Source organism: Hyla sarda, chromosome 4 (assembly GCF_029499605.1).
Source record: "Hyla sarda isolate aHylSar1 chromosome 4, aHylSar1.hap1, whole genome shotgun sequence".
In the NCBI taxonomy this organism is placed as follows: Eukaryota; Metazoa; Chordata; class Amphibia; order Anura; family Hylidae; genus Hyla; species Hyla sarda.
The window spans coordinates 60,706,372-60,724,166 of NC_079192.1; the positions used below are offsets into that span (position 1 = coordinate 60,706,372).

At 47.5% G+C, this 17,795-nt stretch overlaps 1 protein-coding gene across 1 annotated transcript in view; it reads left to right on the forward strand.

Annotated features, from left to right (window-relative positions):
* The first annotated feature begins 7,263 nt into the window (after nt 1-7,263).
* Nucleotides 7,264-17,795, forward strand: part of EBF2 (EBF transcription factor 2) — a 253,479-nt gene continuing 242,947 nt past the window's right edge. Inside the window, exons 1-3 of the mRNA XM_056571139.1 lie at nt 7,264-7,318; nt 13,641-13,722; nt 13,815-13,868. Of these exons, the coding sequence (XP_056427114.1) occupies nt 13,718-13,722; nt 13,815-13,868 (59 nt within the window). The 5' untranslated portion in view covers nt 7,264-7,318; nt 13,641-13,717. The remainder of the gene's footprint in view (nt 7,319-13,640; nt 13,723-13,814; nt 13,869-17,795) is intronic.

Here is a 17,795-nt window from a genome sequence, read left to right on the forward strand (position 1 = left end):
CTCACCCCTTATGAGCGTTCCCTATTTGTAAGGGTTCGTTCACACTGCGGAATCTCCACTCGCTGAATCCCGCGAGCAGAGATTCTGTCTGGCGGTAGGAACGCGCGGCTCTGCGGCGTCACCATTGACGGCCATGCAGTGCTCCAGGACTTCCGCGCAAAGAACGAACATGTTGTTTCTTTGCGTGGAACAGTTTCAGCGGCGGAATTGTCTCCCATCCCTATACAATGTATGGCTTGCCAATCAGTATAAAGCAGCAAGGACTCTTGTCTTTTAATAGGAGTCCCTGCTATTGTACTAATCCAAATCAACTGTCAAATCCAAATCGAATTTGACAGCGGTTTGTAGTGAATCCACCTGAAACAAATTTCTGAAGTTTCAAACTAGAATTATGTGTTTGGATTTTTATTATGGAGATGGAGGCTTTAAAGAGGTACTCCGCTGCTCAGCGTTTGGAACAAACTGTTCCGAACGCTGCAGCCGGCGCCCGGGAGCTCGTGATGTCATAGCCACACACCCTCATGACATCACGCCCTGCCCCCTCAATACAAGTCTATGGGAGAGGGCGTGACGCTGTCACGCCCCCTCCCATAGACTTGCATTGAGGGGGCGGGGCGTGACATCATGAGGGGGCGGGGCTATGACGTCACAAACTGCCGACTCCAGCGTTCGGAACAGTTTGTTCCAAACGCTGAGCAGCGGAGTACCCCTTTAAACCTGGAGACAGAGAAGCAGACCCTGCTAGACATTTTTTTTGGAATGGACGTTGGTCAGCTAAATTTTGTCCCAATTCCCAAAAGTTTGACAAAAAAATATTGTTTCATTGGAACCCTTCTCTCATTAGTTGCCTTTGCTGTATGGATATGAACATTTTATAAATAAATAAATAATAAATTTCTATGTTCACATGAACGAATTTCCAAGCGGAATACAATGGAAAAATTGCGCTCTGAAATTCTGTTGCAGCAGAGTCCCATAGTTTGGGATTCTGCTGCACCGAGCACACGGCAGAATTTCCGCAGTAGATTTTTCGGAAATGCATTGCCATCTATAGAGACGGCGATATAGAGAGTGGTCCTAGCGCTGGATGGAACACCACATGCCACATGGAAGATCATGTGTGTGGCCGTTCTGTTCCATTATTGTCAGCAGCACATCCCCTGTTTACATGGCGAAATGTTCTGCAGACAGGCAGTGATTTAAAGGGGTACTCCCGTGGAAAACTTTTTTTTTTTAAATCACCTGGGGCCAGAAAGTTTAACAGATTTGTAAATTACTTCTATTAAAAAATCTTAATCCTTCCATTACTTTTCAGGGGCTGTATACTACAGAGGAAATTATTTTCTTTTTTGATTTCTCGGATGTCGTGACCACAGTGCTCTCTGCTGACCTCTGCTGTCCATTTTAGGAACTGTCCAGAGCAGCATATGTTTGCTATGGGGATTTTCTCCTACTCTGGACAGTTCCTAAAATGGACAGCAGAGGTCAGCAGAGAGCACTGTGGTCATGACATCAGAGAAATCAGAAAAGAAAAGCATTTCCTCTGTAGTATATAGCCTCTAAAATGTACTGAAAGGATTAAGATTTTTTAATAGAAGTAATTTACAAATCTGTTTAACTTTCTGGCACCAGTTGATTTAAAAAAAAAAGTTTTCCACGGGAGTACCCCTTTAAAAGCCCTCACAATTTACACGGCCGACAACCACTGAGCCTTCTACAGCCGACAATCGCTCTTCGTAAAAAGGTCCTTCTGCAGGGTCAGAAACACATAGCTGCTTTCTTCTACAAACAGCGCCACTCTTGTCCTCAGGTCGTGTGTGGTATTGCAGCTCAGTTCCATTGACGTGAATTGAGCCAACTGTAATAACCTGAGGACAGGTGTGGTGCCGTTTTTGGAAGAAAGCGGATATGTTTTCCAGCGACAACCAACATTATTCTGAAGCCAGGTCTGTAAGTTGTGGAGAAGACAACATGAAATGACTCCACCATTATGTAGGTTTTAGCTGTGGAATAGCAGTAAACAATGGCATCTTACTCTGCTAAAAAGCTCCTATTTGACATGCCAGGCCTAGGAGGAAGTACTTGGCATTCAGAGATATGATCACTTGGCATGGTTGTTGGCAAACAAGGATATACTTTTTGTGCATCCCTGGCACGCCACGCATTACAGGGAAGTAAGAAACACTTAACACTTGAAATAAAATGACTACTCTGTGTCTTTTGGCTATAGATACGCACCCCCATGTGTAAAATTGTCTAAAATGTCAAATTAGAGGATACAGCTCCACTTTTGTCCATGGTCTGCGTATGGTATTGCAGGTCAGCTCTATTCTCATGCCATAAAGGGCCTGTTTGTGGTGACTCCGGGATGCAAGGAAATCTTATCACTTCGTGACGCCAGGGCACCGTTAGCCTATACACGGTCCGAGGTGGATACAGCTTCTCCTGGGCCGGACACAAGGAGTAAAGAAACACACCGATGTCGGGTTACGGATAACTGTCTTTTACTGAGCAGGTGCAGATGGTATTACACACCGTACGGAGCAGAGTAAAAGGGATGCAGTTTAACTCTTTGGGAGCCCTGTTGCCTTGCTGGGATTTATGGTGCTTTTCACCCACTTGAATAATACTGACTTGATATAAGAGACTGTAGATTTCCCATGCAGACTAGGGTTCTGACAAGGTCCAAGTACTATCACCGCCAGAGCTTGACTCAATGCTGTACGGGGGAACACCTACAGAATGGCGCGGCTGACATTAAAATATATTTTCTTCGGCTTCCCTCTTAATTTCTCCACACAAAACTTCACCTTCTTTCTACACTTGATCTCAGCACCCACCATTGGCTAGCACTGAACTGGGGCAACCCCCCCCCCCCCCCCCGGGGCAACCCCCCCCTTAAACTATATACTGACCTATTTAGAGGTTCCCATTGGACAGAAAGGGTCACCTGGTTTACACTGCTCTTCTTGCTCTTAAAGGCATAGTACATAAATTGTATAACACAAAGTGAATACAGTAGATATTATTAAGTGCTTGAACATTTTATACATAACAGACAGTTTTACAGTGGGCCCTACACTCGTGCAGCAGGTCTGCCCAAGGAGATCCGTAGCTCGGGGGGACAGCCTTTGGTGCTGGGACACCACATATTCACACTACGGAATTTCCACAAGGAAGTTCTGCGCAGATTCCACTTGCAGCAGGCTCCCATTGATATCAATGGGAATCTTCTGCTCTGCTTCCACTACAGAAGTTCCATAGCTTCCAATGCGGAATACCAATGCCAAAAGGTGGAACCCTCTGCCAGAGAAGTCCTGGCGCTGTGCGGTAGTGAATGGAATGGCACTTACGGTCTGTGGCAGCCATTCTGGAGGAAGCTGCTGTAAGTGGAATTTCCGTAGTGTGAACAGGCCCCCTAAGGCTATGTTTAGACAGCGGAATTTCCTTGCGTTATTCGGCAAAATAATTTTGCCGGAAATTCTGACGAAATTTACTGCCAATTAACTTTAATGGGATTGCGCTGTACCACTCACGCAGCGCAAAGTCTGCATTGCGCAAAATTTAAAGACCTGTCTTTAATTTTGTGGAATTACGCAGTGTAATCCCATTAAAGTCAACGGGACTTTTTGCACAATTCAGTGTTTTGAGGGCACAGAATTCCGCCAAAATTTTGCCGCAATTCCGGTGGAATTCCGTCTGAATTCCGCAATTGCAAAATTTGTGTGGAATTGCAGATATTGCTACAGATTTACGGAATTCCGACGGAATTCAACTGTGTGAATAGGAAAGCGGAATTCTGCATGGAAATTCCGTCGTCTGACCATAGCCTAATAGTAGTTCTCATAGGATAGTTTTTCCCAATCAGGGTGCCTCCAGCTGTTGCAAAACTACAACTCCAAGCATGCCCGGACAGCCGTTGGCTGTCCGGACATGCTGGGAGTTGTAGTTTTGCAACAGCTGGAGGCACCCTGGGTGGAAAACACCATCTTAGAAACAAAGATTCAGCAAAAAGTGTAAATGAATGCTGCATGAGAATAAAATAGTGTCCTTGGTTCTTTGCAACGTGTATTTTTTTTTCTAACGTCCTTCAGGAACATCATTGTTTTCTGTAGTGCTGCCAGTATTTATTTTTGCGGCCTTGTTGTTTTTTACACTATGTCCTCATTTAAAGTATTTTTCTTATATCACTTACATGTTAATGACTCTGATACTGTATAATCCCTTAACGCTCACGTAATATCATCAGGGGCCTTGGGCCGTGAATGTCGTACTATTGACGTACTATTACAGCGACCCCCCGACCTACGATGGCCCCGACATATGATGAAATCGACATACGATGCTTTTTTATGTCGGGGCCATCGCATTAAGTGCTATCCGGCAGCGCCAAATGCTTAAGCTGCTGCCGGATAGCAGCTTAATGTTCCCCGTGTGGTGCGGCGTCTTCTCGGCCCTCTCCGATGACGTCAATACGCTGCTGCGCACGCCATCCAATAGGAATGGCGTACGCAGCGGCGTAATGACGTCGCTACGCAGGCCCAGTAAGGCCTTGCGGAAGACAGAAGAGGACCGGAGAAGACAGAAGAGGACCGGAGAAGACAGAAGAGGACCGGAGAAGACAGAAGAGGACCGGAGAAGACAGAAGAGGACCGGAGAAGACAGAAGAGGACCGGAGAAGACAGCGGAGAGCCCAGCGGAGGCCCGGGGTCACCATCGGGAGCGGCGGGGACACCATCGCGAGCGGCGGGGACAGGTGAGTACAGCTTCCTATACTTTACATTGCACGGATCCCTCAACATACGATGGATTCAACAAATGATGGCTCGTTTGGAACGAATTACCATCGTATGTTGAGGGACCACTGTACTTGACGGTGATCGCAAATGCATTGCCATTGTGGAAGTAGTGGGAGAATGGTGGGAGTCACATTCCTGCTGCAACTAGAGGCATTGGAGAGAACTACAATCCCAGGAGTTAGGCTGGGTTCACACCACGTTTTTCAAATACGGTAACCGCATACGGTTTTCCGCAAAAAAACGTATACGACCGTATCCGAAACCGTATGCATAGAGAATGCATTGTAAACCGTATTCCAAATGTTGTGTACGGTTGCATCCGTTTTGCCTCGGATACGGTTTTGACGATTTTTCAACCGTAGGCAAAAACGCTGTCGACCACGTTTTTGCCTCCGGTTGGAAAACCGGATGCGAACCGTATGCGGTTCTTTTAACATTGTTGTCTATGAGAACCGTACACACAATTTCAGAATACGGTTGCACACGGTTTTGCTAATCCGTTTTTGGAGTTGACACATGCGCAGATTGGAATTTCAATAGAACAGTAGTAACTTTATTAAATTGCTGGAAAACTAATTCCAACAAAATAGCAAAACCGTTGGCAAAAACTGAGGCAAACGGATAGAACCGTAAGGGGAAAAACCGTATACGTTTTAATTTGGAGTCATACGGTTGTATACGGTTGCATACGGTTTTTGCCATAAGTTTTTTAGCGGAAAACCGTATACGGTAACCATATTTGAAAAACGTGGTGTGAACCCAGCCTTAACCTGTTCAATATTGCGAATAACCATGATCATTCACGGCACTGAGCCGGTGGTTGAAGGACTAGGCCTCAGGCCTCCTTCTGGATCACACGGACAAACTTCTCAGCTCTTCACTTCACTGTACCCCAGCATGCATTAAAGAGAGCGAGCCGAACCCTGACCTCAATATATAAGGGGGGCAGTTTAGAGAGATCCAATTGGTCACCAACAAGCCACCTGGTTCACCTTGCATACCTCCCCTTGGTAACATAGTCCTTTGCAGATGTTGTTACCCTAGGGGCAGATGGCATTAACCCCTTGTATTCGTGACGCCAGGGTGTGGTTTATCGTCGATACCACCCGAAGGTATACCGCTAGATCCTGGGCTAGACACGGGGGCAATAAATAGGGATAGACCGATATGTTTTTTTTAGGGCCGATACCGATAATCTGTGGCCGATATTCCGGTATAAGTTATCGGCTATTTCTCCACCCCCCCCCCCCCCCCCAAGAAGCCACTGCAGACCATTGATTTAAAGCGGGTTCTTTAAATCAATGAACTGCAGCGGCTTTGGCTGAATCAGCGACCACCGCCGCCGCCCGCTTCTCTCCCCCTGCCTGTCCGGGGGTCCTCCCAACCACCGCCGCTGCCCCCCAACCATCCCCCCTACCCCCGCACCGCACACCACCGCACAGTGTTTGATCGCAGGGGGGGGGGTCAGACCGCTGGGACTCCCCCGTGATCTCCTGAACAGGCCCCTGCATTAGCGCTCATTGAGAGCGCTAATGCGCTTAGCGTCGACCTCTCTAGGTCAACGGTACGCCCCATCCCCATACAGTTCTATGGGAGTGGGGGGGGGAGACGCGAACGCTGCCTCCCCGCCTCTCCCACAGAACTACATGGAGGAGGCGTGTCGCTGCAATGTCATGCTGTGGCCGGCACACCTCCTGCACGAGATAAGTTGTTTTCAGCCGCAGATGGCCTTTAATATGGTAGAGAGAGTTCTGAGGAGTGTGGGGCCAGGGGACATCGATTGAGTCTGCCCGATAGGATTGGCAGGGGTACAGAAGGGCCCCTTCTGTACTGGGCCACCACATAATCACATGGATTTTTCAAGCGGAATTCCGCAGAACATTTTTCATTGATTTTAATGGGATTCTGCTACACTGTGCACATGGCAGAATTTCCGCAGAAGAAACAGCAGAAAAACTCAATTCCAGACTCCACAGAAAGAATAGAGGTCCTAGCACCTGCCGGAACATTCATATGTGTGGAATATCCACCCATGTTTTCCGGGAGGACATTCTGCACATTTTTGACCGTGTGAACATGGATGTAGAGAGGGAGAAGGCCCTACCCACAGGCTTATGCCTGTCTCTATCTATGCTATCAATGGAAGCTTAAATGGGTACTCCGGCATTACACTTTTCATCCTGCCAAGGCAGTAAAGCATGAAAACAAACCTTGATTTACCTCCTCCTCCTCCTGTACTGCTGTACACTATACACCAGAGTTTCCCAACCAGGGTGCCTTCAGGTGTTGCAAAACTACAACTCCCAGCATGCCTGGACAGCTAAAGGCTGTCCAGGCATGCTCTGAGTTGTAGTTTTGCAACATCTGGAGGTACCCTGGTTGGGAAACACTGCTATACACTGTCAGTATGTCACTGACTTCACAGGCCTCACAGGCCTCAGTACTTGGCCTCCGGCTGCCATGGCAACTATGAGGACCCCGCGTATGGGTACATACAATGGCAGGAATGCTCACAAAAGGTGAATAATCTTTCTGTGTCCATCAGTAATATCATGATGTGGTGTCCCAGCACCAAAGGCTGTTCTGTGGGATGCAGACTTCCTCGGGCAGACCTGCGGCACAGGTGCCCCCTAAAGGACTGGTTGCTATAGTTATTATGTTCAAGCACTTTATCAAATGTTTATTATATTTTCCGTAAGTACTGTGTTGTATGTTATTTATATGCGTTATACCTTTAAGATAAAGTAGCAGTGCAAGCTGCCCAATGGGAACCCCTAAATTGCTATCTATATAGAGTAGTGGGGAAGGAGTTGCCCCAGTTCATTCCAGTCTAAGCTCAGCACAAGGGTGGTAAAGGAGTGAGTTGTATGTGGAGAAGCTCTGAGGGAAGTCCAGAACAAATCTCTTCTCAATTCTTATCCAGTCATTCTATAAGGGATCCCCCAGACAGTGGAAATTTAAGCCCTGACTGAGCAAGTCACAGGACCATATCAGAACGCTAGCGACCTGGAAAAAATCTTCATTCTCATATCAAGTTGTGATAGCCTGGGGGGAGTAGGGTATATGGGGTGTAGCTGTGCGGTGACTAAAGGGTGTCTGGTTAACCCTTGCTATTTGTGATGCCAGGGTGAGGGCTCCTCTGTAATGCTTGTCCTACCACCACCCTTCCCAAGAGCGAAAGGGAGGTATAGAATAATTGAATGTCCACAACCGGAGAGTTTACTGAAAACAGTTGGAACTTTTACTGAAGATTTTATGTAAGCTTCACAACAGGAACAGTCTCTATACATGCAAAGTCTCTCAGGGATTGACAAAGGTTGGGACCTTAAGCGTTTTAGAGTCCGTAGACTGATATGTGCTGTTCCACTGGATTTAGGGGATTTATTTTTGGTCCAGTAGTCACGCTAGCTTTAGCTGGGATTTAGTTTAGGACTCACGGTTTAGTTTAGCTGAGGCCGGCAGGTTTTCTGGCCTAGCTTGTCTTTGAAAGTTGCGCAGATCCATCTTGCTAGTCCGGCATCCACTAGAGCAGCAACCCAAGAGAGCGATTATTGGCTACAGCTCCCTTATATGAGCAGGGGCTGGACTAGAGCTAATTGGTCCAATACTTCTGTCAATCACCTTTACAAAGGGTTATGGGTAAACATGTGACCCAAGGACCTCCAAAGGTCCTCCAACATACCATAGAGGAATTAACATAGTCACATGACCGATGGTCCTGCGACGCCAACAAGGTAAGCATACTATACATTATTGTAAATATACACATTATTATTAAATATGTACATATAAACATCACAGAATTAGAGTAGAAGAGAGGCGACTAGGGGCTTTGCCACCTGGGGGACACTACCTGAACGTAGTAACTCTGACTTTGGGGACCACCATACAAGGTACGGTATGCAATACGGTACCGGGACACCACAAACCCCCTTACTTAAAATAAGTCGGCCTCGACGTCTGTCCCATAAGACAGAGGGACGAAGTGCAGGTTGGTTTATAAGCAATGAGCATAACTTTTTGATTGTCCCTAAATCAGGCTGTATAATACTGCAAAGCTATTTAACCTTTTTTTTTTTTTTTTTTTATGAGATACATACATGAGCATGGGTAAACTCACGAACAGAATTACTTGGTTCATGAATTTAGTAACAGGATGATATTATTTACATGCGATACATCCTACTTAACATTTCTGAATCTCACTAAGCATTCTTGAATCTCACTAGACATTTGTGCCACATTAGTTACCTGTGTAGTACACTGAGGGTTTTACTGGCTTGCCTGAGGCTTTCTACCAATAAACTGGCTACTAGGGTCCATTGGCTACACGCTCTTATCCCTAGAACACAACAGATAAACCTTACCTACGTTACCTTTTGATTACGTGTATTATGTTTAACTCGCAAGAGCACCTACTGGCCGGGCAGGGCATCTCGCACACGTAAGAGAAAGAAGAGAACAGTCAGTGTACATAACAGTGGCAGGAATTGGAAAAAAAACATAGGCTACAATTCCTAAAGCATTTACTTTAGTGTGAGATATTTTTGTTGTTTGGTGTACTAAGTTTAAGTGAGGTAAGTACACTTAAGTGATTAGTTTGATGTACTATATGTACAGTAATATGTGAAAGGTCAGTCTTGGTACCTTAAGGGTAGTTTTCCCTGTGTAGACCTTTGAGATGGTTTTAGTGATGGGTGACAGAAATGTTACTCTCAGAGGAGCTGAGAGAGTCACCTGCTAGCAACTACTACAACACCTATTATTTACATATTTTGTACTTTTGGTGTACATGTGCATAAAGCAAAAATTTTTCGTGTACAATAACTATTTACATTTAGTTACATTCGCATAAACATTTATTAGACACTCCAACAGGGTTCAGGTGCATTCACCTGATAAGTGCAATTTGAGCAAAGAACATTATGTTATTGTTGAGATATTTACACGTAAACAGACGTGCAAGGATCAGCAGTCCACCTGCACTAAGAGTCCGAGGTATTTACACATAAACAGGTGTGCAAGGATCAGCAGTCCACCTGCACTAAGTGTCCACAGATCATGGCTAGCGCTGTTTAGCCAGGCACACACTTACAAATCTCCTACCGTTAGGAGTCTCTTGGTCTAAGGACCAGACACAAAAGCTTGATGGTTACGGTTTCAACTGTCACAGTCTTAGCATAGTCCTGCTAGGCAGACTACTTAAACGATGCAGAAAAGTCTGTGAAGACAAAACTTGAAGAAAAGATAAGTGTCATATTTTTGACGAAACTCTTGCGATGTCGTCCTGCTCCTCTTCTAGATCCTCTACCCCTCTCAGGATCACAAACAGGCAAAGAATTGATGTGACTTTCCCACACCACATTGGTTAGGGTAGAGTGTGACACTGTAGGGTTAAGACAAATGGTTGGTGCTGGTTGATTCAGCCCCACCTCCACGTCAGGAGTGGGCCGCAGCACTTTCGTTGGTACCTGGTGGGCAGGCCAAACCTCCGCGCCGGGAGTAGGCCTAGGTACAGTGGTTGGTACCCGTAGTTGAGGCCAAACCTCCTTGGTAGGAGTAGGCCTGGGTACTTGGCAGAAATAAGAAGGAAGTGGCTGCTGCTGTAGAAATTCCTCCTCAGACTTGTAGGTGGAGGCATCAGGAGCAGGCCATTTCGGCCTCAGCTGGAAGGGGTCCGCCTCTCAATCAGTAGATGGAAAATACTTGAAAGGAAGCTGGGTTGGAGCTGCTGGCCTGGTGACTGCGGCTGCCCACTCTCCTCGCAGGCCCTGGACGGGTGTGTATTCCACTATCTCACCCACCTCCAGGGAATAGAACTTTTTCTCGATGTATGGCCTCTGTACAGCTCGCCAGTTTACGAGAATGGTATAGCCGGTGTGGCAATCAATGAGGGTATCGTGACCTCATACCTTGTCGAACTTGGCCACTGTTGCTCTGCGACGCTCCAAGGGCTTCTCCCCTTCTCGGGGATGATCCCACATGCGGATGAAGAGTGCCCCCATTTCTTTGGTGTTCTCTTGGTAGCGGATCCTCTCCTCCTGAGGCAGATGAACATGCTTGGGGGCATAAAGTTCTCTGTGTCGGGCCTTTAGCTTTTCCATCAAGTCGGCTATTTCGGCCTCCTGGCGGGCCCTTTCCCTCTGTGCCATAGGGACCGGGGGAAGGGACTTCCCAGGCAGGGGTTGGAGAACATCATGCATGTACTGGATCAATTCAGGTTCATCCCCAAAGATCCATTTAGGCAAGTTTGGCGAGTACGGTCTTGCACTCGGCAAAGCAGACAGGGGTATTTCTGGTTCAGGGCTGGTGGAGGAAGAGAAGGCAGCTTCTGATGGTGTACTTACAGAAGACTCCTCCGTCGGGATCTCAGCCCACGAACCCCATGTCCGGTGGTGAGGGGACAGTCTCACCGGTGAAGATGTTCCAGGTGTCCCAGCAATTTCCCCTGGAGGTGTATCCGGCCAGTCGTCGTCATCATCAGGCAGTGGGGGAAGATTGCAGGCCCCCTCTTCATCCAATGATAACCGCTGCAGATGGTTGGCAAGCTCATGGAATAGTTGGGCTGCGACCGCTGCAACTTTCCTTTGCTCCGGCGCCATCTTGGTGCTCACGCCACGTGGAACGCTGCTCTCTGCCATGCCTGTCCTCTCCAACTCTTCCTTGTGCAGACTGAAGAGGTCGCTGTGCATGGCTCCTTCTACAATGGGCTTCTCCTCAAAATGGCCGCTGGCCAGAAGGACGTCATCGGTGCAGCCCCGACTTCCGTTCCCCCCGGAAACAACAGCAGTGAATTTACATTCCCTTTTGGCTGCGACACATTTACTTGGTAGCCACGCCCAGGGGCGGGTCGTGGCGCAGCACGGGCTTTCTTTGCGCGCTTTTACGGCAGCAGGTTAACTCTTGCATCGCTGACCGGACCAGAGGATCCTAGCATACATTCACTTCTCACTTTACACATGTCTGCAGCAAATACATTTTCGCCTCCCCCTTACTTTTCGCGTGTGCTCTCTGCACTTAGATGGTGCTCCGTAACACATGGGTAAAGTATTTTACATAGGAGGAGTACACTTTGATTGGTGGCAACAGCTGTAGGCACACACCTGTATCCTGTTCGTGATGCCAAAAAGCTATGTGATAGCCTGGGGGAGTAGGGTATATGGGGTGTAGCTGTGCGGGGACTACAGGGTGTCTGGTTAACCCTTGCTATTCGTGACGCCAGGGTGAGGGCTCCTCTATAATGCTTGGGCAGGGGCTGGACTAGAGGTAATTGGTCCAATACTTCTGTCAATCACCTTTACATAGCATTATGGGTAACATGGGACCCAAGGACCTCCAAAGGTCCTCCAACATACCATAGAGGAATTAACATAGTCAAATGACCGAAGGTCCTGCGACGCCAACAACGTAAGCATACTATACATTATAGTAAATATACACATAATTATTAAATATGTACATATAAACATCATAGAATTAGAGTAGAAGAGAGGTGACTAGGGGCTGTCCCACCTGGGGGACACTACCTGAATCTAGTAACACTGACTTTGGGGACCACCATACAAGGTACGGTATGCAATACGCTACCGGGACACCACAAAGTCAGTATTCATCTATTGAGTGAAAAGCAACATAAGTCCCAGCAAGGCAACAGGGCTCCAAAGGGATTACACTGCATCCTCTCCACTCTGCACCATACTGTAGGCGTGTAATACCATCTGCACCCTGCTCAGTAAAAGACAGTTATCGGTAATCCGACATCGGTGTGTTTCTTTTTTCCCTGTGTCTGGCCCAGGAGAAGCTTTCTGCAACCTCGGACCCTGTATAGGCTAACGGTGCCCTGGCGTCACAAAGTGATCAGATATTCCTTGCATCCCCGTGGCACCACAATGAGTTTACTTACATTTTCAGAAAATCTCCTCAAAAATGTTGAATTTTACTGTGCTTTTCTGAACATCATAGGAAAACACTAAATAATATCATGATGCTGCGCTACATAGGAAGCATCTTTTTTTTATTTATTTTTTTATTTTATTAAAATTAACTTTCTTATCAAATTTTGTTAGCAATTAGTCGTCAAAAACACACATAAAATGTACTGCGATGCAGCACAGACTAGGAGGCAGCATACAATATATTAATACAAATACTACACAAAATGCGATGGTACACCATACAACACAGGTGTCGCTATACTATACATCATACCACATGCTACACTAACATTCCTACATACATGATAAAACAGAGTAAAACAATAAAGCAGTGCAGACATTGATAAAGGATGGGGTTTGGGAAAGAAGGGGGTAGTGAGGGGAGATCACAGGCCCGAAGGTATATTGAGAGACCAAACACACAAAGGGAGAGGGGTAAGGAAAGGGGTGTTAATCCTCTTCTTTCTCGACATCCAGGCTGTCCCTGATGGAATGGTTTCTGAGCAGGCTGCAGACCAGCCTGTGGCAGTCCTGGATGGAAAGGGCACCTTGGGTAGTACCTACGATTGCAAAGACCATGGGCATGCATGAAAGTTCTCAGGATGGAGCCTTCTGAATGGCTATCCATGCCAGGTCTTTGTTCCAGCTGGTAAGCCGGCTGGAAGCCACATAGGGAGCATCTAAAGGTGGCATGGAGGCATCTGAGGCACTGTTGAGGGCACTTTAATGGCACCTGTGCATAAGGTACTCATGTGTAAGGGAACACTGAAGCAAATAAAAACGGTACTGCAAATAGTTTGCACAGTGTGCTATTGTGGGTCGTATACGTTTACTTTACATATATTTACATATTAAATTGGACTTGTTGAAGGGCATGTATAATACCCAGGATGTCCCGTGTCTGCAGGATGCCTGTTTTGCTCAGTAGTCTCGTCTTGCTGTGTCATGTGATGGAAATCCCTGCGTTGGAAACATGCAAGAGAAATGAGGTAAATGAAAAGTCTGACCGTCCTACACCTTGATTTATATTACACTTATTCCTTCCCACAATAATTTCATCAAATATTCTCCATTCTGTCAGTTCTCAAAAAGAAGACCCAGGCTGCCCCCTGCTGGCCAGCACAAGCTTTTACAGGTTGGTCCTCTGCAGTCACTGAATGCAAGGTAATATTTACAATGAGGCAGTGTTTTCCAAACAGTGCGCCTCCAGCTGTTGCAAAACTACAACTCCCAGCATGCCCGGACAGCCTTCGGCTGTCCGAGCATGCTGGAAGTTGTAGTTTTGCAACAGCTGGAGGCGCACTGTTTGGAAAACACTGATATATGGTTTACTGGTGACATCTTTATTCCGTTGCTGGGTGTGACACCCCTGGGAACAGTCTCCAGGGTACATTTAACAGAGTTGTTGCAACAACAAAGAATATAGTTCTGGCATCTTGTATAATGGTGAGAATTAATGTATAGACTGCTATAGGGGTATATCCTCGAGTCTCAGAAATGTGTGGGTTAACTGCAGATAAAGAGCACACACCAGGTCCTTCAAATAAAGATATAGATGTCAGGTCAGTCCCCTTAACCTGTATACAGATTGCAGGCCAGACCCCCCTGTATACAGACCGTAGGCCAGACTCCAGCATGTGTACAGACCCCAGACCAGCTCTCCCCATGTATACACCGCCAGTATACAGATCCCAGACCAGAACCCTCTCCTCCGCATACATCTCCAGACCAGCTCTTTCCATGTTTACAGACCCCAGAGTACAGCCGCATATATACAGATCCTAAACCGGAACCCCAAAATACATCTCTATAACTTCCTCCAGACCAGAGCCCCTCCCCCCTGTACACTCCTCCATACCAGAAGACCCCCCCCCATACATCTCCATAGCAGACCCCCTCTTTATATAGACTCCAGACCAGCTCTTTATATGTTTACAGACCCCAGAGTACAACTGATCTCAAACCAGAACCCCAGTATACATCTCCATACAAGAAACCCCCTACAAATCTCCAGAGCAGACCCCCCTTTTATACAATCACTAGACCAGCATTTCCAATACAAAATCCCAAAGAGACCACCCCGCCTCCTAGATCGCGCGCCAGAGCTCTAAGATTTAATGGGCCAGTACGCCCATAATTATCCGTTGCACCTGTCACACTGTTATAAGTTTCTTCACCTCCCACTAGAGATGTCGCGAATTGTTCGCCGGCGAACAGTTCCCGGCGAATTTAGCATGTTCGCGTTCGCATCGCCGGGCGAACATATGGGAAGTTCGATCCGCCCCCTATACTTTAACATTGCAGTAAACTTTGACCCTGTGAGTCAGAGTCAGCAGACACATTACAGCCAATCAGCAGCAGTCCCTCCCTTCCAGAACCTCCTACCTCTTGCACGGACGCCATTTTAGCCTCATTCAGCATGCTATAGGCTTAGGAAGTGGAGGGTCAGAGAAGCTTCTCCTGCTGTATAGGGAAAGCAATAGCTAGGTTGCTGCTAGGTGGTGTATTCAGGGTCCAGGTTACTTCTAAAGCACTAGTGTAACATCTGCTTTAAGGACAGCACCCAAAAAAGCCCTTTTTAGGGCTGAAAGATATCAGTCCTGGTTGGGAGGGAACCGCTGGTTAAAAGGGGTACTCCAGAATCAAACTTAAGTTCCTTCCAGCAACTAACTACTACAGTATTCAAAGGGCTGAAAGATATCAGTCCGTGAGTCTTGCAACAGCTGGAGGCACCCTGGTTGGGAGGGAACCGCTGGTTAAAAGGGGTACTCCAGAATCAAACTTAAGTTCCTTCAAGCAACTAATTACTACAGTATTCAAAGGGCTGAAAGATATTAGTCCGTGTGTTTTGAAACAGCTGGAGGCCCCCTGGTTGGGGACCACTGCTTAAAAGGGGAACTCCGCTGGCAAGCTTTTTTTCTTTAAAGCAACTAACTACTACAGTATTCAAAGGGCTGAAATATATCAGTCCGTGTGTTTTGCAACAGCTGGAGGCACCCTGGTTGGGGACCACTGCTTAAAAGGGGAACTCCGCTGGCAAGCTTTTTTGCTCATTGTCACACTAGTGCAAATCACATTTGGTGCGACAGTTGTGCAAATTAAAAAAAAATACCTTTTTTGGCTGTTAAATAAAATCAGTCGTCACTGTCAGTTCACGTCACAGTTGCCAATTTTTTTGCCTGCAGGGCAAATTGTGTCACACTAGTGCAAATCCCATTAGGTGTGACAGTTGTGCAAATAAAAATAAAAAAACCTTTTTTGGCTGTTAAATAAAATCAGTCGTCACTGTCAGTTCACGTCACAGTTGCCAGTTTTTTTGCCTGCAGGGCAAATTGTGTCACCCTAGTGCAAATCACATTTGGTGTGACACTTGTGCAAATTTGACCAAAAAAATAACAGGCAGAGGTAGGCCACCCCGCAGGTGCTGTCGTGGTGCTGGGATTCCCTTTGGCCCTAGAATGGCCAGTGTTCAGAGGCCACGTACCATGAACCCCAAAAGTTCTGAGGACTTAGTTGACTGGCTATCACAAGACACCCAATCTATCACAGCTTCCGCTCGGAACCTTGACGCACCGTCCTCCTCCTCTAGCTTAGCTTCGGGCCCCTCTCATGCTACCACTTGCCCGCCTGCCGCCACCACCAACACTAGCACCACAGCAACTTTACTTGATCCGTCAGAGGAGTTATTTACACATCAGTTTGAAGACATGAGTGATGCGCAACCATTATTGCCAGAGGATGTATTTAACAGGGATATGTCTTAGTCAGGCAGCATTACACACATGGACGTACGGTGTGACGATGATGTTGTACCCGCTGCTGCTTCCTTTCTTGAGGTGTCAGATAGCGGTGAAGGTGTTGATGATGACGATGTGTCTGTGGATGCTACGTGGGTGCCCGCTAGAAGAGAAGAAGAGGGGGAAAGTTCAGATGGGGAGACAGAGAGGAGGAGGAGACGAGTTGGAAGCAGGGGGAGGTCGTCACAAGGAGCTAGTGGCACAGTCAGACAACATGCATCAGCACCCGGGGTCAGCCAGACGGGACGCCAATCAACGCATGCTGTTGCCACCACCAGAATGCCATCATCGCAGAGCTCAGCAGTGTGGCATTTATTTGTGTGTCTGCCTCTGACAACAGCGAGGCCATTTGCAACCTGTGCCAGAAGAAACTGAGTCATGGGAAGTCCAACACCCACCTAGGCACAACTGCTTTGCGAAGGCACATGATGTCACATCGCAAACACCTATGGGATCAACACGTCAGTACAAGCAGCACACAAAGTCAAAGCCGCCATCCTCCTCCTGGTCCAGCATCTTCAGCCAGGTCAACCACTGCTGCCCTCCTTGCCCCCTCTCAACCATCCGCCTCTCCGTCTCTCGCCTTGAGCAGTTCCTGCTCATCTGCCCACAGTCAGGTGCCTGTCAAGGAGATGTTTGAGCGCAAGAAGACAATGTCTCAAAGTCACCTCCTAGCCCGGCGTCTGACAGCTGGCTTGTCGGAACTGCTAGCCCGCCAGCTTTTACCATACAAGCTGGTGGAGTCTGAGGCCTTTAAAAAATTTGTAGCCATTGGGGCACCGCAGTGGAAGGTACCCGGCCAAAAATTTTTTGCACAAAAGGCAATCCCCAACCTTTACTCCATTGTGCAAAAGGAAATTATGGCATGTCTGGCACACAGGTTAGGGGCAAGGGTCCATCTGACCACTGATACCTGGTCTGCAAAGCATGGTCAGGGCAGGTATATCACCTACACTGCGCATTGGGTAAACCTGGTGACGGCTGCCAAGCATGGAATGCGTGGCTCTGCAGAGGAGTTGGTGACACCGCCACGACTTGCAGGCAGGCCTGCTGCCATCTCTCTACTCCTCCTACTCCATCCTCTTCCATAACATCCTCGGCCGGGTCCTCTTCCACTGCTGCGTCTTGCTCCACATCACCGGCACCCCCCCCCCCCCCAGCTCCCCAGGTGCTATTCCACATCCCGGATACGGCAGTGTCACGCCATCTTGGGGTTAACTTGCCTCAAAGCGGAGAGTCACACCGTACCAGCGCTCCTGTCGGCC